At 45.6% G+C, this 23,756-nt stretch overlaps 1 protein-coding gene across 1 annotated transcript in view; it reads left to right on the top strand.

The window, feature by feature from the left end:
* The first annotated feature begins 4,604 nt into the window (after positions 1 to 4,604).
* LOC117204435 (iroquois-class homeodomain protein IRX-6) overlaps positions 4,605 to 23,756 on the top strand; it is a 35,280-nt gene continuing 16,128 nt past the window's right edge. Inside the window, exons 1-2 of the mRNA XM_033441834.1 lie at positions 4,605 to 7,870; positions 23,137 to 23,628. Of these exons, the coding sequence (XP_033297725.1) occupies positions 7,832 to 7,870; positions 23,137 to 23,628 (531 nt within the window). The 5' untranslated portion in view covers positions 4,605 to 7,831. The remainder of the gene's footprint in view (positions 7,871 to 23,136; positions 23,629 to 23,756) is intronic.

Genomic DNA, 23,756 nt, shown 5'->3' with positions numbered 1-23,756 from the left:
GCAAACTTCAAAACGTTATGTAAGCTGAAAAGGAAATTAAAGAATCTCTCAGCAGCTGTCAATCATAATCCAAGCAATAATAGAAGAAATCTTTAGTAAAGTTACAATTTCAATCTTTGCATTTCCCCATTTACACATTTAAAAATCAATATAGTATTTATTATCATTCTTATTGATAGTAATTTTGAACAATATTCGTACAGCATTGTCATCGTTTAGACGTAATCAAAGGCATAGTAACCGTAATTTCATTAATAACTTCGGAATTACTCGTGATAGAGTGCCACGTTCCAGCGACAATAAATAGCAGCAATGACTGGCGATATCTTGTAGGTAACAAGATCGCGCAATCCGTTCGAATCCCGGCAGAATTCACGCGATGGATTTCATGGCGAAGTGATCGCGGACAATGACGCCGTGGAAACACCGTCGCAGATCACCTTGTGTCAACTACGCCCAACAACGGCGTGCTTATGTACGGGAGGCGGTATTAATTATCCCGAGCCTCCTTATAACGTAATTTATGGGAGCACGAGGGTACGACCGAGGGGGAGCGTTATCAATCCGGCAAGATTAATCACTCAAGTTTATACCGGGCTTCCTATCCACTTCACTCCATAAGTAGTACACTTCGCTTTGCTTCCAAGGCTTTTCGTGCCCTAGCTGCCTTTATCCCTTAGCGTCTTTGATTTATGAGCAGCCGCGCATAAGGTCCCGATATGGATATGATACTTTGATGGACAAACAGTTTTAATTGAAAAGAAACGATCAAGAAAGTTTGAGACGTGGCTTGAAAATTACTTATTATAGGATTATATAATATCGTAGAAGTTGGCAGCGATGGTTATCACGATTTACGAGTCATTATGTGAAAAATATTTAAGACAAGCGTGTAGTAATTACAATACATGTTGTAATAATGTGAAAAAGACTTTCAGTCGAGTCTCAAGAAAATAAAGACTTGTCACATGTATATGTATACAATATATGTATACAAAATTGAAATAATCACTTGTTTCAAGCTTACCTCCATGAATCATGGATTACAAGGATCATAGGATTTCGTCTTAATAGGAGCATCAGATTGAATCCATGCCAATATCCATCGCATTCCAGAGAAGAATTCGTGCATTCGAGAGAAAGGTGGAAGATTGAATTCAAAAATGCAACCGAAGCGCACTCTACCGAGTGCAGGCTGAACCCGTCCATGATTCTTTCCTCGTTGCACCGCGGTCTAGCGTTAGAAACGTCTCACTCGTGGAACCTGTCGAAGTGCGGGTATTCAACACGGTGACAACCGTTGCTGCACACATTGTCGAAAGTATACATGGCACCCCTGCCGTCCCTTTAGGTGCGAGAAGGACGAATAGCAAGAGGGGTGGTCGCGTGGAAAGTGGAAAGGGAAACCCCCCCACCTAATAGCCCGAAGCAAACCCCCACTTTTCTCGTTGGCAACGATGCCACGGTACCAACGAGGAGGGTCTATAACCGTCCTTTGTCGAGTCGTGCTGCCACCTGTGCAGCAGCTTTCGTCGACCTTGCCCGTGACTGGTCGCCAACCACTTCGGACTGGTCGTACAACTTCGAGCTTCTTGACCGTCGATCTTGCGCACCGAAGTCTCTTTTCAATGGTTTTCTTTCGATTTTGTGCAAGAAAACACCGCAATTGATTCGATAGTATCGTCTTCGAGGTGCTATGAAACTTGCTTGCATGCAATGAGTTCGACAGCGACAGTACGATGTCAACTGGAGAGACGTTGGTGAGTTACTGGAAATTCAACATCGACGGCGACGACAAACGAAACGTCCAGGTGTCGATTCGAAACTCGTGTTGAATCTAGATTCTAGCCACTGGCTTTGACGTTTGAAGCAACGCAAATGCATGAGGATATTGCCATACACGGTGTTATCGAAGGAATCGTATAGAACACGAGCAAATCGAATTACGTGTGGCACGCGCGCGTTGTCGAATCAGATAAGCTTTGAGGGTAATTTAGAGGAATTGCAACGTTTGGATATATTAGATAAACGTTTCAAACGTGGTTGCAACATGTATCGTGCGAATAATTGTGGATTCAACGAACGGTTGAATCTATACATCGGATGAACTTTCACTAGGCATTACGTGTGCTCCTCGTATCATGCATGATCTATAATTATAGACCCTGGTCGTGACAGTTTTTATGCATTTTCAAAGTAACAGATAAAGAAGACGTACGCTTGCATATAATAGTTATTGTATGCCTGAACTTACGGACTTCACTTAAGAATCTTTATTACAGCGTGTATCGCTTACCGTACGTTATCTTAACCTATGTTCTCGTATTCTAGGGAAATCCCGTGATAAAGAACATGATAACTATGTTTAAATGTATTGTTACAATCGTATAATGCGCTTTTATTACACAATCTGATTAACAGTTCGTATTTTTATTTTTAGCTCTGCATAAATTATTTAATAATATCTTGGAAGAATTTAATTACGATAAGAAAATGTATATTACATATAATAAATATGAATGACTTATGTAAATACGGGATGTTAGCGTGCGTCGCATCAGAGAATAGGATTTTTATACATTACTTTAATTATTTCTTCCATAATTTATTAACACTTATACAAGCTTAGAATTGCAAACACACAACTCTTCAAAACGCCACGAGTCCATTCTGCATAAGGTGGCATGTGTATATGTAACGTTAAACCGTATCATCTTTCCTTTCATTTACATTCAAATTCACGGCAAAATGCGAATCATTAGTTGAAGCGTAACAATGCGTAGGGCCAATGCATTTAACATGAATTGCATGTACGTACTGTGCTAGACTATAGACTATAGAGTAGGACGCATTAACATGTTAATGCCTTGTCTCGCGCTACAGTTAACTGTCTCATCTCACTACAGCTAAACGTGTTGGTTGATCCACGGCATTAGTAATTCAAAGCGCGGAGACACCTATAGTGCGCACAGTCATAATAAAACACCCCCAACGGTATACCACCGTTTGTAGATTGACTCGCTACAAATTGCTCCATTACGATTAATTCCATTTTGTAATCGATATTCCTCTTACGAATTAACACACGCGAAAAGAAAAGGAAAACGTTGCATAAACAGTGAGATGCGACAGAATTTTTCAAAAGATATGATTTACGAGGGTCGCGCGATAAATAATTCAAGGTTTATTAGTCAATGGTGATGCAGTGATAACACACGATTTAAAAACGGTCCTTTGCCGAGAATTTCGTGACACTGGCGGCTACATCGGTAATTCGATTTATCGGTAACTTGTATAGAGTATGGCGAGAGGAACACGATACAAAGCCACTATTACTCCCTGTTGGCTCCTTAATTCCCGATTCCGAAGACGCACGGTTGATCCTCGTAACACACGCACAGAGACGGGAAATCCAAAATCGATGTGCGACGACATCGGTCAGCGGCTTAGCTTGGGCGTAGTCGTAGCGGAACGTCGACGTTCTGTGCCGTCGACAAATTCGGTGTCGCATTCTCGGAAAGTCACCGTTGTAGGGATAGAAACTGATCAGGCAAGGGGAGTTTAAGGTGGAGTCAAAGAGCGGGAGAGAGAGACGGGAGTGGAAGACTTGCGAGTAAAACAAAGAGAGAAAATCCCTCGAGCAGGAGCATACCTTCTACGACACACACTGGAATGACACTCGCGTATATTGGCTCATACACTTGCACACGAGCTTACAAAGCGTATACGCATAGTAGCGGCCTCTTGAAGTCACCGGTAGAAGGGTACGGAGGAACCATGAGGAGAGGAGTGAGAGTTGCGCGCGGCTATGTGTAGACCGCGGTGTTAACAAACGGTACACTAATGTTTCACGTCTCGGTGTGCCTCACCGTATGCTTCTATCTCGCTCCAGCTTGCGGAATCTCTCTGTTCCGCAATGTGTTCCTCCGTCGACGTCGCCGTGGCGAGCAAGAGCGCGAAGTAGTAGCTCAACGTGCTGCGCACACTGCGGGGTGATGAGAAAGGCAGTGGCACGATTTGGTGGTAGTACGAGTAGCTTCGAATATAGAGGGGGTAGGGAAAGGTGATAAAGGCGGGGCAAGGTTAGTCCGCGCCCACGGAGGGGAAAAAAGCCGAGCTCCGCACCCACCGCGGTGTATTAGAGGGGAGACGAAAGAAGTGTGGAAGGGGACGATTTATCCAGTTTCCTCTCTCTCTCTTTCTCCTATACACCGTCGAACACCACTACAGAGATTCGTTTAAGCGAGAGGGGTAAGCGCGAGCGTGTGAGTTTCACCACGAAACGACAAAAATATCTTCGCTGGCAGGTACTCTCGTAGGTAGGTGTGTATATCGGCAATCTGCCGGCCGGCGAAAAATGTCAGTGCACCTTTTTACCCACCCCGCGAACCACATCGGCCCCTTCGACTGTCCCCACCCGTTCTAGCGAATGTCCTCCCCCGCAACCTCTATGCTCGCGATCCACCACCTACAGCCGCCCCTACCCGCCCCTTTGATCGGCGGTCGCGCCAGGAGGGCGACAAGTAAGCGCGAGGAGGCGAGTTCCCTTGAAAGAACTGCGCAAAACACACTTTCGCGATGCCACGGCCGAAGTCGTCGTTGTCGTCATCGTATCCGTCGCTCGCCGTTGTCAACTTGTATATTGTTAGTGATCATCGGCACGTTGCCGCACTCGCGTACAACGGCCACGGACCAATCGCCCGATTCGGATGGCGATAGTCGACCGAACTTGTCGTTCGACGTGAATCAGTTTTTAAATTCAACCGTGGCTACGTGAAAAGAATTTGAAATCTCGAGGATCAATAGCGAGCGCGTCGTTTGTCATCGCAGGACTTTCTAAAACCGATGAGAATTGGTGGTGAAACGCGCGATGGGACATCCACGCATCATCGGCGCATTAAACTGCCGGTACGCGTTTATGCCGCGTAAACGTGCTCGTGTAATACGTTCGTCAGCTGGTGATCGTGCCTTTCACTGTATAAGTGTCGAGCGAGAGAGACGTCGCGACGGTGTTGGATCGAAGTGAAAAGCAAACGCGAAGTCAAAGTTGGACAGAAAGAGAGAAAAGTTGTGTAGTCAAGTGTCGCGTTGTGTGTGGAGCAAGAGGAAGGATCTCAGGAGGTGGGGGCCAGTGGTGTAGCGAGGGGACACCAAGTAGTTGACGATCGCCGCGGTGAAGGAGAAGAGATAGAAAGAGAAAGAAATAGAGTGGGAATATCGTAGTGGTAGTGGTGGTGGTGGGGAAACGTCAGAGTGTGCGGTCGTGTCCAAGAAAGAGGTGGAGAAGCGAACAGCAACGGGAGAGAGGGCAGCGAACAAACTACCGGGAAGAAGTCAGCGGCAAGTAAAGCAGCGCCGCCGAGGCTAAACTTCAGGATCTATCGAACTAAAATTGTCGTGTAGTTTCTGCCTCCTCTTCTCGCCCCTCCTAGCGCAACCTACCTCTCCCTTGACCCCACCAGAGCCCAACACGGTGGCAACGGCAGCATCTCGGCCGGTTGCGCCCCCTCTGACTCGAGCACCCATCCCCTCCACAAAACGAAAGCCGAACGAAGAGGGAAGAAAGCGGCGACGGTGGGGCGTCACGAGGGACGAGGAGCGTGCGATCGAGGGAGAAGAAGAGATCGGAACGTGTTGAGAAAGAGAGAGACCGAGAAACAGAAAGAGGAAAAGGAGAGAAAGAGAGGGAAGAACGGGTAACGAAGTGAGAGGGGGTAGGCAGGGAGCGCGTTAGCTGGCCCCACGGGCGACTCACCATATTTTATTGTCGCGTTTGCCGACGCTAACCGCTGGTGTACGGCTCCGTGCCCGATCTACGAAGATGCCGACCTGACTCGGAGAGAAGAGAAGTACACAGAACACTCGGCCTACTAGTAGAGTGCGGTACGAATTCGCGTGGGTTCGAGGTGCCGGTAGTGGCATCATCAGCCACCAGCAGAGGTGGCACCAGCTCCCCCACTACACCGCGCGGCGTGCCGGCCTGGACCCTCCCACCCGTCTCACCGAGGGCAAACCATCTCGCAAAAATCGTCCCCCTTTCCATGGAAGGAAAAGAACTACGGCGACGACTCTGCCACCACCACTGTCGAGCCGACCGTTTCTCGTCACTACCACCACCACCATCGGCACACTACCATCGTTATCGCCAGCGCCACCGTCACTGTACCGCCGCCTCCTCCTACACCGCGATCAACCGTCATCTCGGGGAACGAGGATACCAGAACTTACGGATTTCGATTGCGTTGTTCGCTCCTTCGACGAACGCACTACTTATAAACCACCGCTGGATTTACCATCACCTATTTACGTTTTCGGTGATTACCGATCAAAATCAGATGTCAGTGCCGATTTAAAAAAAGTGCGCGTGTGGATTGAACTCAACGGATAATCGAGATACTTATCGTTGATCGAATCATTATCCTTTGTAGCGCGCGCAAAAGAAGTTTCCGCCAAGTTCGAAAGGAGAGAGGGAAGAGTCGTCGCATGGACACGCGCCCTCCTTGTACCCCCTCTAAACAGTGAAAACATATACATACACACGCGTGTAGACGCACACGCACGCGGATCACGCAGAGGAGAAGACAGAAGTGCCGGGGCATTATACACGTGTGAGCCGCGCCAGTTTGTAGTTACTTGTTTAGAGTGCGCGCATGGATTTCGTGGTACTGTACAATCTGTGAATTAAGAAAATTCGTATCGACGAATTTTCGATTAACAAAAAAAAAAAAAAAAGAAAATACAAGCTGTTCCGTGACATCACTACACGGGGTGCGAAACAATCCGCCGTGTGGACGTATTCTACGAGCAAGAGAAGAAAAAAAGGAGAGCGGTGTGCGCGAACAAGTCGAACCTCACCTTTCCTTTTTCACGAACGTCTCTCCGTCACCATCGCTCGAGTTCTCGACCTACCACTCTCTCCCTCTCTATCTCTCGTTTCGCCTCTTGTCCGTCCCTCTAGCGCTTCCTCTCGCTCGCTCCTCCCTCTATTCCGTCTCGCTTTCTCATTTCCTCTCTTTCTATATCACGTTTTCTTCTTCGCACTCACACTTATGTACCTCCGCCTTCCTAACCGCTGAGCGGAGGACTGGATTCCGTCGAAAAGAAACGACGATTCGGAGGATAGTCGCGACCGATCATAGCTGGCGCGTCGATCGGATCAACGACGTGAGTTAGCTACACGAGCGAATCATCCACCGGCGCGTATAATACCCGCATTCAAGTACCGTGTTAATACTGTTGTAATTAGTTTATGGTTTACCGTTTTCTGCTCATGAAACATCGTTTCTATTACCTGGACAAAACGATCCTTCTTTTTCGATCTCGATCGTACACGGTGGCTAGTGTGAACTGTTCTCGTTGACTTACGGTTGTCATCGGCCTGTGCTAGTCGTGAACGAGTCCCGAAACCAACAGTGTCATCTACACGACTGCGTTGCGGTCGAAGCTCGGAAAACTGGTCCCTGCCTCTCTGGTGCCTGCGTCTGTGACAGTGCGAGTGTATACGACTGAAGACCGCTTTCAGGGTTGAGTACAGTTTGGTACTAGACAGTGCAATAAAACACACGTGAGTTACGTATCTATAGTGAAAAATTTCTCTCCGCTTTTTACGCTGTTTTGTCATTTGTGACTATATCTGTACAACTCTATTTCTTTCTCGTCGCGTGCCACGTGGTGAAAAGAAAGAAGTTAAGAAGGGATACACGGAGAAAAGAAAAAAGCAAAAGTGATAGTTGTTTCGAGTGACTTGGTGAGACTGCAACAGATGCCACAGTCTGAAAGGATGATCGCGTAGCGGCGCCCGACCATCACGGCCCTGAGTGGCCGACACATCATGTCACAGTTCTCTTTTCGAGGATCACCAAATCTACAGGTGAGTCCTCCACTTTTCGTGCTTATTCGCTTTTTTCATTCGAAATCTATCGTTTACCAGGATAGTTTTGCGATTGCGTCGAGTGACACGATTACGATAGTGATGGATGTACTTTCGAATCGATGTCTTTCGATGACATTAATCAGCGCGTTCTAACTGAACTCAATCGTCTGATTTGTGAACTTCGTTGCCTCATTGTCGATATCATTCAAGGAAACTGTATCAAGTTTTGATTTAATCGAGTAAACGAGTCTTATAAAAGTAGGAATACAAAGTGTACACACAGGAATTTGCATATTTATACGTTGTGGCGTTATAATAGGAAAGATAGATGCTAGACAAACTGATCAAAACATGTTTATCTATCCCTTTATTCATGCGCATTATGTTAAAAAACAGGGAACAACATAGATTTCTTTCGTTATCTGTGACGTCATTCACATCTAATCGTTTTATCACGAAACTATTAAAAGAATCTTTTTGCTTCTATCATGTTTGAAGGTTCTCTTACAACAAAAAAAGGAAGCTCATTATATCCAGTCGTTATGTTATGTATATGTTTAAATTCAGCATAATTTACCTCAAGTACCTTTTTGTTCATAAAGTTCTGAGCAATGAAGCACTTAGAAATCAATTTCCTTGGTCTTGGAAAAAATGGTCTTATACAAGAGCAGAATAAAGGAAACATTAGCTGTATCTACATGTGACTACGATAACTGGGGAAACAAAACTCGGTATTGAAATATCCGTGACAAGTGCGCGCATATTTCAACGTTAAACGTTCGATATCGGAAGAAACGCAAAGTACACAATTCTAGAACCATCATGATATGTAGTTGTCGTTCGGTCGGTAGATGTACGAATCCGGATATAATTTCAACCGTTTGAAAGTCAAATGTATTCAACGGTCAAAAGCCTCACCTATTTGTGACTATCTGTTCCTTCTCGTGTGTGACTTCGCATATGCCAAGCTAACCAGCGAATGAATCGTTTATGCTGTTGACTATTCACCGCGAAAGCGGATATCGTCCCTGCCGTTGCGGACGCGCTTTTACGAGCTGTCGAGGAAGCTGCTTTCTTCGTTCCCCCGAGTTACGACTGTTGCTTGATTTCGTTGGAAGAGGCTATTAACGAAATTGCACGTGATACATTTTCAACTTCTTTAATCTTTGGGATTTCCCCGATGTATTTAATGTGTTTGTCGTATACTAAAAATGGCTTGTTATGATTTCTGTAGCCATTAGTGTATGAAATACTTTTAGAACTAATATTAAAGTAATAATATTACAATAACGTTACGTTATAGGAGTTTTGAAGATATAAAATAGGAAGAATTAACAAGCGAATTGAATATCATAGAGAACATAATTTAGTGGTGGCGCTGCTGAAATTTTAAGTGTAATATGGCGCTCGAATTTTGTATGCCACGAGAGCAATTTCTTAATATATTCAGTTAAGTTTAATCTTGTCCACCTGAATTGATTACATAGATTAAAGACGTTATAAGCTTTCAAAAATTACCATTTAGATTAATCGTTATATCTTATTAACTTTGAAATTACAAAGTCTATATACATATAGGCATTATGGATAAAACATGAGATTTAGAGATGGCGCTGTCATAAAATCATACCCTGCGAAACATACAAACTTCATACGTGGCATGTATGATATATCACGCGTTTACAATTTTCCAACTTGTTTATGTCGTCCAATTATATCATCAGTAATGAGTTATCCATAAAAATTTCAAGTCGAAAGCCTAACAATTAGTCGCCGCACCGATTCATTTCGGTTGCATGACCGCAACGGATAATTTGTAGCGTGGGATCTTGTTCGTTGCGAAAATGGATAGCCGTTGGCAAGCCTGAGAGATTCGGTACCACGTGTCCTGACATGTTGCATATAGGTGTACGTTGCATACCTATGCACTGTGCATAGCGCCGAGCTGAGAACATGTGTTGCCACGCCTAAAGCAACGTTCCGAAATGATCGAAGAGCTTGCGCCCGGCTAGAATAATTATCTCGTCTTACCATGAACGAGCTTTTTACCATGAACGACCTTTTTGCCGCGATATCTACGCTGTTGGTATGGCTGCAACGCGTCTTTGAAATGACGATTCGAACGCCCCTTTTTCCATCATTAACGTTCCTTAAAGTATGTTATTACTTCTACATAATTTATAGAATATAAGAAATGTTCTTATAGTCTTACATTTGTGTACTGGAAATCGTGTTTAAGTTTAAAAATTAAGTTGGAAATTTTGTCTACATGCTTAAAATATACTCTTTCTGTACATTTTTATTTTCTGCATAAATTAGTTTATTACGTAACGTTTAAAAAGCTTAATCATCTTTGCGAGTTTGTACAAAATTGTTATACTACTACTTTGTAGACGAAAGTGGTTAACCGTGTTTCTACCGGACACGCTTTGTCTAGTAGACTAAAATAACGTGTTTGAAAGGTGGCAATTTTTCACGTGACCAACAATTCAAAATAGCAATCGATAATGCCTTCTGTAAACAAGGCACGAAGCATATAGTGGAATCGTTTGCGTATCACATTGTTTAAGTGCCGATAAAAATTAATGGTTTATTATCTATGAGTATTACTCCACTTATAACACAGTTAAATAAACAAGCAAGCACTTTAGTCACGGTTGTTGTTTTATCGTTGACATACTTTTCTTTCCGATTCCCGTTGCCCGTCATCTTTACAAGTTAATCATAGCGTCGCTTAGCGCACATCATTTGTTATACCATAATAATTAGAGAGAGAGAGAGAGAGAGAGAGCCGTTGAATCATCGAACGCCACTTTCTCGAAGAGCGTGTGCGACATTTTATCATAATTATGTCACAGCCTAGCTAAAAATCAATGATAAGCTGCATTTATATTCCGTCGTTCATGAAGCCAAGTTTTGTCCTTTTATCTCCTATATTCTTCCTTTTTTCGTGGTCTGTTCGTCTAATAAACAATAAGATGTTAATTGTAGTTAGCTCTCTTATTGTGGATATATCTGTTTCGTATCGGTTGACATTTGCGCTACGTCGATGACGTAACGAGTCGTTGCGCCCGTCGAAGGAATTGCAAGCCGTAAGTACGTACAACACGCGAAGCGTGTAAACTGATCGTTAATAACTGCAAACTACATTCAGGCGTGTTCAACATCGGCTATCGTTGAGTACTTTCTTAATATTCAACCGATGATACTCGTCTCGACGAAATCACACTGAACCGTTCAATTTTAATTTCTTCATCACGATAGAAATCACTCCGTATTCTTACTTAACCTTACACCATCGTTTCGATTAGATCTCTTCGATTGAAACCTCTGGTGGAATACTTGTTAAGAAGCATTCACGACAACGAACATGTTTCACGTTCGTTCTCGTATGAGTGCAACGTGTTTAGTGTTTACGGCGAGAAAAAGGAATGTCCTCGGTATGGCAACGGGCTTTAATTTTGGCCTGAAAAACACTGAGCGGTTCACCCTCGAAGAATGAAGATCTCGTCTCGCAGCAACGACGACCGTGCATTAAATTTAGAACGTGATGAATTCATATCGCTAATCTGTGTCATTAAATCTAATTGAAGTAACGATACTTCCATCCTTTCCGTCGTATCACTCTTTCTTAAATCCGTCGTGTATTTTTGTCTCTGAACATATCGAAAGCGAAATGACTCCAGACAAGATCAAGACCGAACGAGTGTATTTTTGTATTTCTCCATGTATGTATCGCGGACGATTTCGATTTTGTGATAAGCAAAGATTGCAAGTATGATACAAAGTTGAAATAACTTTTAGTGTGAACAGCTTTTGATCGAAGGTTATCTTGTTTGCCTATGGGCGTTGAAAATAAAAATCAGCAGAAAAGGTACTATAGACTTTCTTAAATAAGATAATCCGAAGGCAACATTTCTATGTACACTAACGTGTAAATATTACCTTAATACTAATCATTAACACATAACATTCCATATGTAAGTATAAATCATCCTATACACGTTTACCTTCATACTTTCCATTTGGTTTTTACATATCAAGCCGAACATATGTCCAGGATTTACGTAAATATAGCTTCGCGGCGTGTACATTCTTTTTTTGGCAAGCCTCTATCTGTTCTTATCAGTATCCGTCCTTCTAAAATTCCATATGCTTTTCGTATCTTTGTAACACACATACAATGTCTTCGGCATTCGTGATAGCAGTAATAGTCCACGTTTGTAGACGAAGCTACAAAAAGCGTTGAGCGCGATTATTAGCGCAAGCTCGCCACGAAATTACCTTCGTGGCCGCTTCTCGTGACCGCCCTTCTCCACGACTCGAATTATAAATCGAGTTGCCGTGGAATTCGCGGAATTGCGAGGCCTGCGTAATCCGCGTGATATCGAAGCGCGGGGTGGTGGCGAGTGGCGAGGGAAGAAAATTCGGCCGCGTTTCCAGCCTCTACCGGAATGCGGTTCCACACGGGCAGAGCGTATGACGATGGACGACGATCACGAAGTGGTCGCGACTAGAATTCCTGAATGACGCTGGTCGCGTAAAAATTATGAATGGCCATATTATTGCAAGTTGGCAGCGAGATGTGCCGCAGCACGATACGTTGCTATATAGATACGATCTCCGGTAGTAGTTTGCGCCCGGCAGTTAGCGCTGTTTCGCTCGCTGACTCGACGCTACTCGATCCAATCGAGCTGACTCAGATCCTCCGCCCTCACTCTCTTGCACGTTCGCGCTCTCCTTCTTCCTCTCTTCCTTGCTCTTTCACTTCTTTTCTCCGTCTCTTGGTGCTTCGCTGTTGCCTCATTGCATTCATTCACTCTCGCATGCTGGTTCTTCTCTCTCTCTCCTCTCCTTTCCTTTCTTTCAAGTCCTGTCTCTTGTTCCTTCCGATCGTTGTTACCCCTTTCTCTCTCCCACCCACTTCTGCCCTCCTTTTTCTCTCCTTTCCACGGATTCTTCTATTCATTCATTCGAGCACACGCTCTCACGCGTTTTGCACCCGTTTTTCTTTTGCTTTCTTCCCTTCTTTTTTCTCCCTTGCCCACTATCTTGCCACCAACTTTCCTCTTTCTCACCTTTTTTTTATTTAGTTCTCTTTTTAGCCACCGTCTTTTATTTTCTTCGCCTTTAAATTCTCTTTTTTCTTCCTCTTCTATCTTTTTTCTTAATCATTCTTTCTTACTTCGAATTCATTCAGCCCGAGTTTCGCGACCGTCTTTCCAACTAACAGCCCCCTGTCACACCCCTACACTGATCTCCTTTGGAATAAATGCACGGTGCCCGTTGCAGTTACACGCATACAATCGCGTATATAGAGCTGCGTGTGTTGAACGCGTGCAAGGAGCCGTGCGCGCGGCGTTGTGACAGGAACATTGTTGCTGGTTGACGGTCACCATGCGCCTGAGACTTCCGGCGCTCCGGTTACATTTCGACATAGCGGTCCAATTGTCGTCGCCGATAAATCAGCCAGGCTTTATCGTTCGCGATTAGTCTTATGAAATCTGCTAGCCTCTTTCTTCCGCTTCGATTCCGCTGCTGTCGATACTGCTACGTAGAATCGGCAGATAAAGAGTCGAGAATCAAACCTTCGCGGATCAAACATGCACCGTTATTATTCGAGTAATGCATACGAGGTTAACGTTACTCATACACTTTATCTCGTTTTAGCTGGAATAAGTTGTATCGCATAAAAAAGCATATATTAAATATAGCGATATTTGTACATATTTCTTTTTTCTATAGTGATTGAAGGATTCGAGGAAAACTAGACGTACCATTTGTCGTACAAAGAAAGCGTTCAGTGGAAATCTTACGAACGAAACAGAGAGATTATATATTTCTAACTGTGTGTCTCTCCATTTAATCTCGAAAAACTCCTCTCCCCGTCGTGAAGACTAGCCCCACTTACAAACTTCGCCCATGAAGGATAGAGTCTTGACAACTTAATGATTCCCGGATACGAAAACACCAATCCCTTCCCCAACTATGTGTGAGTTCATCAATATCGAAGCCTCTCGTACTTCTCTTCATCCTAACTTTATCTCTTGAAAACAAAAAACCCTATCACTGCATCGACGTTACTGTAAAATAATTCGGTCGAATGAACCGCAGAAACCTACCTATAATGAAACATCCTTACCAGAGTAACCCTGTTACCGATGAAAATCCACCGACAGAATCTTCCCGGTCTAAGAACGTCCATCGAACAATGGGATCCTCCTTCCGTGAGGACGCAAATGTTCGATCAGTTTTTACTGAGAGAAACGTCGTTCCATGGATTTCTCGTTGCTCGGGGATGGGAGACGTCGATGCAGATTCTACGGAAGCCAAAGAGAGAGAATGCTAAGTTCTGAGGTAGAAAGATCGGTGTGTAATCGGTGTTGGAAGCGTTCGAGGGAAGGCGAGACGCGCCGCAGATCTCTGATCGTTCGCGCGCGCGGCAGCTGGATAATTTATTGAAATTGTCGTTACAGGAGTCGTTGCTATTTTATCCAAGCAGAGACGTGAGCACACGTTTTCCACGCGCGTGTAACGGTAGTGGTACCCGCGCGAAAGAAGGGTTCAGCCGCGAATGCCTAATCTTTCTCACGGTATAAATCATTGGTTCGCGACCACCGATCTCTGCGTATGTGTGTGTGTGTGTATCGCGTGCAGTGCAATAAATTCCGCGGGGCTGCTTGTAAACGAACCATTACGAATTCGGTGTCCCGTGACTTTCCTGTTTCAGCGGTTTCCCCGTCTGTCTCTCTGTATTCCGAGATCGTTTAACCCTTAGCAGTCCGCGAACATTGCAGTCAGTTCCAATTCGTGTTGGGACGAATTTTTTCCCTTGCCAGCTAGTAACTTGTATGGTGGAATAGCCACGTGGTTGTTAGTCGAAGTACGCGAAACTCGCTCTCGAGAACAGAGTAGATTTCCTGGTAATTGATGTTGTTAGAGACGTTTAGGTGCAGACTGTGTACCTCCTTTGGAATAGTGCTCCCATTTTTTTCTTAAAAAACGCAAAATTGTCTTCAGAAGTAAAGTGAAGTCAAAGAGATTGTTATAATATGTGCTCTACCTAATGTCATTGGTTCTTCGTCATCGTTGAAGGAACTTATACACAAACAAAGAATATCTAACAATGTATTAAGAAATCGTAACTAGTATTATTAATAAACGTGTAACTATATCTCGAAGATAAAAAATCCACACCTTTCATAGGGTAAACCTACACTATACAAGCAAATAAAAAAAAAATTTCCTTATCGAGGTATACATTTAGATAACTGTGGCGGATCGATATCAATAGGACGCCGACAGGTCGAGCCGCGTTTACCAACCGCCAACACTAGAGGGCTACGACGACAACGAGTCTGTCTGTATAACTCGCTAGCGGTCGAATATACGAGCGATCGATATAAATACCGCACCTAGCGAGACTCCCTCTACGTCTAAGGCAGGGACTACCGGACATAGCTCGAAACCCGAGGGAGGCGAGAACAAGTGGTGGCAAAGGAACACACGAGGATCCCAGATTCGTTTCGCTTACAAGCTCAGTACGAAGTTGCGCTCCATACGAGTGTTCATCCAAGCTGTAACGTTCGAGTAGCTTGGATGAACACTCGTATGGGGCGCGACTTCTTATTGAGCTTGTAAGCGAAACGAATCTGGGGTCCTCGTGTTCCTTTTGCCACCACTTGTTCGCCTGCCTGGGGTTTCCAGCTATGTCCAGTAGTCCCTGCCTTAGACGTAGAGGGAGTCTCGCTAGGTGCGGTATTTATATCGATCGCTCGTATATTCGACCGCTAGCGAGTTAGACAGACAGACTCGTTGTCGTCGTAGTCCTCTAGTGTTTGGCGGTTGGGTACCCGCGGCTCGACCTGTCGGCGTCCTATTGATACCACATAACTCTGACTCTGCACAGAGACAAGACTCGATTCGGTCTTCGCTAGAGAAGGAGACAGGATCGAAAGCGAGGCGTGAAAAACAGATCACAGACTAGTCGCAGGAAGAGTGTCTCGAGCTCGAGTTTCGAGTTTTGTTTCTCGCAACGCAACATCTAACACGTTGCTTTGAGATTACAAAGTAACTTTTTTCCGAGCGATAAGCCTCGGTATCGCTTAATAGCCTGGCTCGACTACGTGTGTGTATGTTTAATAGAGATCGAGGTGCCTAGGTATACCGGCACGGAGAATACGATCATGCCAACGAGGACGAAAGTATCGTGCGACAATGCGTAGAGACGGATGTATACCGGTATCGTTCGGCTGACAGTGTTAGCAAATGACGCCGGATGCGCTATTGTATCGTTGCGAGTTCTCTTTTGATAACGCCACTCACGCTGTTAATCGCATTACGGCGAAACTTAGGTGTCAGATGGCGATCCTGCGGAGAGTCCAGAACCAAAGACCGCTCGTTCCTCGTCTGCTCGCTTTTGTCGAAACGCGTGCAAATCTTTCTCGTCGCCCTTTAACCTTCTTCCGTGCTCGGGAACCATGATTGTCTCTCCGTTCGTTCGCAACCCCTTGCCTCGATCTTACGTTTTGATAACGTTCCTCCAGTCAACCGTCTTATATACGAGAGCCACGAGTGTGAAGGAGCGTACCGATTAGTAACGAGCAGCGAATTAATTTAACCGGATACCGCGCAGCACATGCGGCCACAGTGAAACCCCGTGAGAACGAACGATTTCACGGTTTATCAGATTTCGTTTACATTCGGGGTCCTAGGAACCAAAACCGACCAGGTTTCCTGTCTTTTCGATGTGCCACGATTTCCCTGGGATTCCCCAGGGATTTCGTCTTTCACTACGGATCGGCACATCTTTTAGGTTACAGAAGTTTTCGTGTCGTATCGTTCGATTTTGAGAATTTCAAAAGTTCTTTCTTTGCGAGCTTTCAGAAAAGAACTTTGGCTCTCTTTTTGTCCTGTTTATGTCTCGATTTTACGATTGCTCGTGTTTTATGTATTGACTATTTGTTTCATTTCGAGTTTCGATATTTTGAAATAATTTTTGTCACGAATATTGGTTTTTCATCGTTCATTAGTGAAATTGGCGGATCGAATTCTAAGAAAGTACGTGAGCGCTGTTCGTTACGTGTTTACCCGTTTGAAGGTTTCGCAAACGTTTTGGTCAATGAGGTGTGATCGACGAATTCGGTGTGATTATGAATGGTTAGTGTTTTCATTCTGCCCCCATTGCAAAGCGGGAGCAAAGCGGAAGTTTTGTTCGATAATAATACGAAACGCACGCCGATAAATAAAATTCGCGGATCGATGTTCTCAGAAATCGGTTCGAACGAAACGCGATCGGATTATTGATAAAATAATCGCACTTTCTACGAAGCGTTTCTTAATGAACTCTAAAGTTACACTCGGTTTGGTACAATCGAAATTTCAGAATTCCACGAACAATCTACAGGAAGTGCATTTATTAGACGTGCGATCACAATCAATTTTAGTACCAGGATACGTATTTAACCAAACAATTAGTCTTTATAAAGTTGATCAGTTTGGTTTCTGTCTGTTTCTCAAACGATTCTCTCCATATGTACTTCAAATATTTCAATCGAATCTTAACCAAACATGTCCTCATTCAATCGAGAATAACTATCAAAATTATGACAACGTTAACCTACTATACATTACTATCTTGCATCTTACGTAGGTTTCCCGGAACGATCGAACGAAACAGCAAGGGGCGAACTAAACAGGGACTAACGAGAACAGGGTGGGAACATAAGTAAGTGCTGCGAGGCCTAAACACACACGCGAAGAAGGTCCATCAATCTGGCCTGGAGTCAATATTGACTCGGTTGGGCCTCGTTGCAAAGAGGGCATCATCTCTCGACCGGTCCCTTTTCTCTCGCCAGGACACGCGTGACAAATGCTTCGTGTGCAAACAGCGGCGCATCTGTGTCCACAGGATAACCGATTCTCTTTTCGGATCTATAAATCGTGGAAACACGACGTAGTTCGTTGCTGAATCCAGCTCCTGCGCATCGGTCCTCTATGTACCGTGTGCTCATCCTCGCTATCCGATTCTTCGTTCTAACGCGCGCTTTCTACTCGTATTCTCGCTCTTTAGCTTTTTCCACGCGAATAGGATTGCTCAGCCAGCGTGCTCGCGATTTCTTAAAACACACGCAGCGGTCTCGAATTTTTTCTGCTATGCGATTAGTCGCCGAGGCGGTTATATGCGGCTCGGCATCGCGTGCTACGTTTTTCAAAGAACGATCGATAAAACGTGCTTATATCGGAGAGACACGTTCGTCCAAGCATCTTCCCTTCCTCTGCTTTTTCCCTTTTTCCACGCTTCCGCCCCACTCTGTACTCGTTCCACGGAAACAACGAATGGCGACGATGAACGTGTTAAAGCGAACCATCTGCCCGCTGAATATGGATACGCAATAAATTCGAAGGAGCGCGCCACGTCCGCGCTGCTGTTCCTCGCCACGGCGCGGTGCGAGACGATCCGCACGCCGCGTGCACCGCCAAAAAAAGCCATTGGTCAATCTACCATCGCGATCGCGTGTCTTTCCTTCGGACCCGGTCCCCGATGATCTTTCCTCGCCGCGGAACCAAGAGAAGGGACAGTTCTTGTCGGGGCGAGCAGAAGAAAGGAACGACACGAGATCGCGACGTTACGTGTTCCCACGTCGACGCGACTGTTACATTGTGCATATAAATCGCGTCATAAAACGCGTGTATACCGAGGGCTGATCTCCCGTGGCCATGTGCACGGATCGAGCTGGGCGAGAGCAAGAGGAAGGAGGAGAGCCGAGTAGAGTGTATGTACTGGTTTGCTAGGCCCTTCTCTCGATCGCGTAGCCAAGCATTCTCTCGACGACCGTTTCCACCCGAGGACTTCCAGTTTTTTCCATAGCCGAGATCGGACGTCCATCGATCATCCATCCGAGTGTCTACGCAGCCCCGCGTGCACGATATATCGCTTTTTCGTGGGGCCCGCCGACACAGGTATGCCGAGCTTAGAATGGCATTGTCCATGAGCGGAATCGCGAAGAATTTTCTGCGAAGCCGCGCACAAGGTGTCATCCGATATCTCGGGCCTTCCGCGAACCCCTCTTTTACCATTCCCGTTCCTCTGCGTCCCGTTCGCGTGATTTCACGCCGATACAGATAATTTCCGAAAATATATACTTGGTGGCTTTGGTATCAGGGGACTTGTTAGAATAACCCGATTCTTTTGCAGTATCATAGGACGCGTTAGAAGAATTGTCTCTCTTTTTTACTTCAATATAATCATCTGACAGTCTACTATCGTAGTATTGAAAATATACGGTATCGGACAAGCTCCGTTACTACAGGACGTTCTATGGAATTCGTAGATAATCTTACGTACGATTTAACTCGACTATGGCATTCCACCTCTATCTAAACTATTAACGCTACCAATTGCCTTGTTCGAGACATTTACAGCGCTGACACCTAGAAATGTTAGTCGCCATCAAGCTACCGAACACTAAAATTCTTTTTCCACATGTTCTCAACACGTTCAGCTACGATAGAACCTGTAGCTGGAGTCGTGCAGTAATCGTATCGTAATGCATCCTTGCCATACGTGACAGTGGTCGCAGCTTCCGTTTTCCTTTGGCCAAGAGCTGCGTGCGCCCCGGAGAGAAATCGTGGCACTAGCAATTAGCATCGTCGTGGAACAAACGAGCCATCCTATCGGGCTAATGCCTCGATATATCGATCCCTCGGCGCGCGAATAATTGTCGCTCTTCGTGGTAGCCAGCTTCGACGAACTCTCCAGCTCTATAGCCACGACACGGCTACCTTGAACGCTACTTTAAAGGCGGCGAGAGCCAGGCGAATCTGGCGACTACGAGCTCCAAGGTGTGATATAGTTGCCGGTTCTGTGTACACGGTTGCGAGAGTGCTGCACACGGGCTCTCACTTCTCTCGTTCGATGCGATCGCGTGGAGTAACTCAGGAACTGGCGGCCGCTTCTTCTTCTCCTCTCGGACCGTAGCACTGAATTATGGTCCGTGGCTCCGGACACTCGCCAACACGCTTCGTCGTTTAACCCCATGCCCGATCCCGAGCCCCGAAGCGCATTCTTCCCGTCCTCTGCTTTTCTCTCGAGGACCTCTCACAGGATTCTTACGATTCCCGGTGAGAACAGCCGCCTCGCAGTATATCTGCCGCCCCGATGCACTCTTCCTGCGGCTCCTGCGACCTTCTGTCTTTTACCCGATACACAGGCGTACCGAATCTTGTCCATAGAAGCATACCTATAGCGGGATGAAAAACATAGCGGTGCATGCTAAGATTTAGGGAATTTGAATTTCGTCAGGTATTCAAATTTTTGAAAGTATGTCCCTTTAACTTTTATGATTAGATCGTGATTTCGTTCTCTGTCACAGAAAGATACGATGCCGCTTTTACAACAATAAGCATAGAACAGTCTGCTTCATGAAAGTTAAGGTTTAACCTACGCCATTATGTATACGTATGAGCGGACCAAAATTCTTTTCACAATTCTTACCAGACTCCATAAAAATTGATTCGTACTGTAGCAAAAACGATTGACAAATACCGGCAAATAAATCGCGAAATAGAGCGTCGCTCGATCATCGCGACCGCGATTAAAATATCAACCGGTGTAAGCCCCTGTAGCTTACAATTCGCGCGTGCGCGTATTAGCAAAACCGTAGCTCGAAACGCGGCATGATCAAAAAGAGAGAAGGGACGATGTGTATTTGGCGAACCGGGTATTCCAACGCGCGTATCGAGTTTTATCGAGTTCGATCGAGATACTTTTGTCCTTCCTGTCAAACGCGATTTCCAGCCACGGCTGCGTGGATCCTGACCATCACAGTGTTATACTGGCAGGCAGTTGGAAGCGTCAGACAGAACGGCGTAACCGGGACACGCATTAACGCCACTCTCTCGGTGCCATAATGCGCGGCGGGTCACGTTTTTCGTCCCAATACAATGCACGCGCGGTCCTGCCTTTCGGCAATATGTTACGGAGCCATCGAAACGAGGCGATGGATGGATGGATGGATGGATGGATGGATGGATTGATGCGGTCGAATAGGGACGTTCCACACGCAGGGGGTTTGTTTAGGCTCCGCCGCGCGAAAGCCACTCAACCCGCTAATCTATTTAGCCGTGCTGTTTGATATGGAATTAATGAGGACGCCTTGGTATTATGTACGGGCTTGATTTTCGGTTTACCTTCCCGAGGATGAAAAGGGGGGAGCGCGCGTCCAAGACCTTTAGACTTAGCAGTTGCTCCTCTGGCTTTTCACGCCGCTGCGCTGCTGGAAAAGTCCTTTTAGGGTGGTGGTTTCTCTCTTTCACTCTCTCTCTCTCTCTCTTTCTCTTTCTGGGTGTGGTTCGTTCGCGCAGCTGCTCTCCCGTTGTTGCTCTGCCTGTCGCCGATTATCGGCGTCGAACGTGCCACCGGAGGCGTTTATTGTTTCGTAAATCGGAAACAATCGCGTCGGCAGGTGTGTGTTTAACGGAAGTCCCTCGGTTCCCTGGAGGCTGCGCGCCACGGATATATCGGGTTAAACGGATACGTTTCGGATATTTCGTACACACAATTCGCTCTGAGAGAAAGTCGCACGATTAATATGGAAATGTTACATCGTTTATTAGCGTGTTTAGATAACGCCGAGTAAATTATGCGCGTGTTCTTACGGAAGTTGCTAAAATTCGACGAACGGTTGGAATAATTTGTAATAGTTTCCACGACGAATCGGCTGTCTTTCTATCCGGTCAAACGATCTAACCTACGGACTCGCGTATCAACGAATTCATCGGTCCGTTTCGAGAAACGCTAAACCAACCGGACTTGCAACCGAACACGATATCGTTCGCAGTTAACTCGTGGCGGGTTTCATAACGCCGTTCGATCAATTTTCCCGCGATCAACCACCATTAATTCGTTCTTAACGAGCTCTGGCGCGCAGCAAAATGGGAAGCTTGCGACCTGCTCCACTTCGCGTGCATCCGTGCAATCGGAGAACGTGTAACACGGCTGGAGATCGAGTAACGATTAAAACGTCCAGTCTCGGTGATGCTGGCGTTGACGTTGTCAGCGAATCTTCGACGGTGATACCGGTAGTCTCTCCTGAGCAAACTTTTTTTTATGTTAATATGCTTCCCCATATGTGTACCCAGTTGCGTACGTACGGTCGTAGAAGCAAGTCTCGACGCGTATGGCAGTTTCGAACGAGTGTCTACAAATGTGAAAACACGACGATTACGAGTTTCCCGATTTCGTAACCAGCTAATGGCGGCGCGAATGGACGACGGTTCGTAGCACCTGGTACACGGTCGTTCGCCGTCGCTTAAACGACAAATGTCGAGCGTAAATCTGACCGCGAGTAGGTCAAGAGACGGAGGTAAATTTTAAGCTCGCGATAAAAAATTGCGGTAAAAAGAGGAGCAGTTAGCGTGTAACGCGAGAAAAGGTAAAGAGAGGGATCCATGGAGAGTGGGTGACCTACGGAACATAAACGCACTCTCCCACTCTGGATTGTTTACCGAGAGAAAGGAGCAGGACGGTCGTCGAGGATTTTCAAGCAAACAGTGGCGTTGTAACGAGTCGTTGTTTAAGCTCAGCGTTTTCGGAACGATTTTGTCGAAAGACGCGAAACATCTTGTTTTCGCGAAGATACGCAAGTTATCCTTCCCCCTTTTAACGCGTGGCTCGCAACCGATACGCGGCAATGCAAACAATTTTTAGTCAAGAATGTATCTCCTGTTTTGATTATGATACGTACCGACGAATGTTCAGGGCGCTGGACATGTATACGATCGATCACGTAGCCGTCTGTTGTTTGGTAAATATAATAATACGTCATATCTCAGTCGAAGCTAAGAAGTCTTTTTATCTAAATACGTATTTCTCGTCGAATATCACAATATATCGATAAAACGCTGAAAAAGTTAATTTTTTCTTATACGTCTGTCAAATGAATTTCGTACACTGTCGTCCTAATTATTGCATCAGCCTAGTGATCACGTTTCATAATTTAATATCTGTAACGACGATTACAAAAAAATCAATCAGGGATCTCTTGTATAATTTCTGCACACGCTTCTTATCGCTAATGATACCGATAACAACAACAGAATTTATCTTTTCCTAACTTAAGTAATTAATCAATATCACGCGAGTACTTTCTCGACCATCCTTTTATTTCTTCTAAATATATCTATGTAATCTGTATAATACTATCACACACTACGTATATATTATACAATCTTATCAAAAATTATGCTATCTGTTGTACCAGTGTCCTGTGACAGTGAGCTCGTCGCTGACGTCCTCTGCGGCCTCGCCGGTCTCCGGTACGATCCTGAGCGCAGGCGGTTCGTCGCTGGTCAGCGTAGCGGGCACCACCACGAATCATCCCCTGGGCGTAGCTGCCGGTCTATCGAACGCGAGGATGGCGGTGACCAGCGCGGTGGTTAGGCCGCCAGGTAGCCCAACCACGTCGGTCAGCCCGTCGCAGGGTCATCCGCCACCGACGACCGGCGGCCCAACGCCGACCGGACGGTGTTGCGACACCGGAAGACCCATTTTCACGGATCCGCTCACGGGTCAAACCGTCTGCTCCTGTCAGTACGAGATTCTCGGCGGTTATCAACGCCTGGGTGCGCTACCTGCTGCGCTCTCCATGTACAGCGCGCCGTACGCGGCAGCGGCGGCCGCCGCCGCCTCCGAGGGCATGGCAGCCTATTTTCCGCCTCTGGGGGCCGAACAGGCACCTTTCTACACGCCTACGGTGAGTAGATTTAGATTTTTTTCATTTTTTTCATTGAAGATTATTATTTGTATTAGGTTAGGCAAAGTTTGAAATTATTTTTTTATAGAATTAAAAATTTATGGAGAATGACAGAATTCTATCATTTT

Source organism: Bombus bifarius, unplaced genomic scaffold (genome assembly GCF_011952205.1).
Source record: "Bombus bifarius isolate JDL3187 unplaced genomic scaffold, Bbif_JDL3187 scf7180000007978, whole genome shotgun sequence".
NCBI classification, from domain to species: Eukaryota; Metazoa; Arthropoda; class Insecta; order Hymenoptera; family Apidae; genus Bombus; species Bombus bifarius.
The sequence above is the reverse complement of the archived record's forward strand: the minus strand, read 5'-3'. Positions and strand labels throughout refer to the sequence as shown.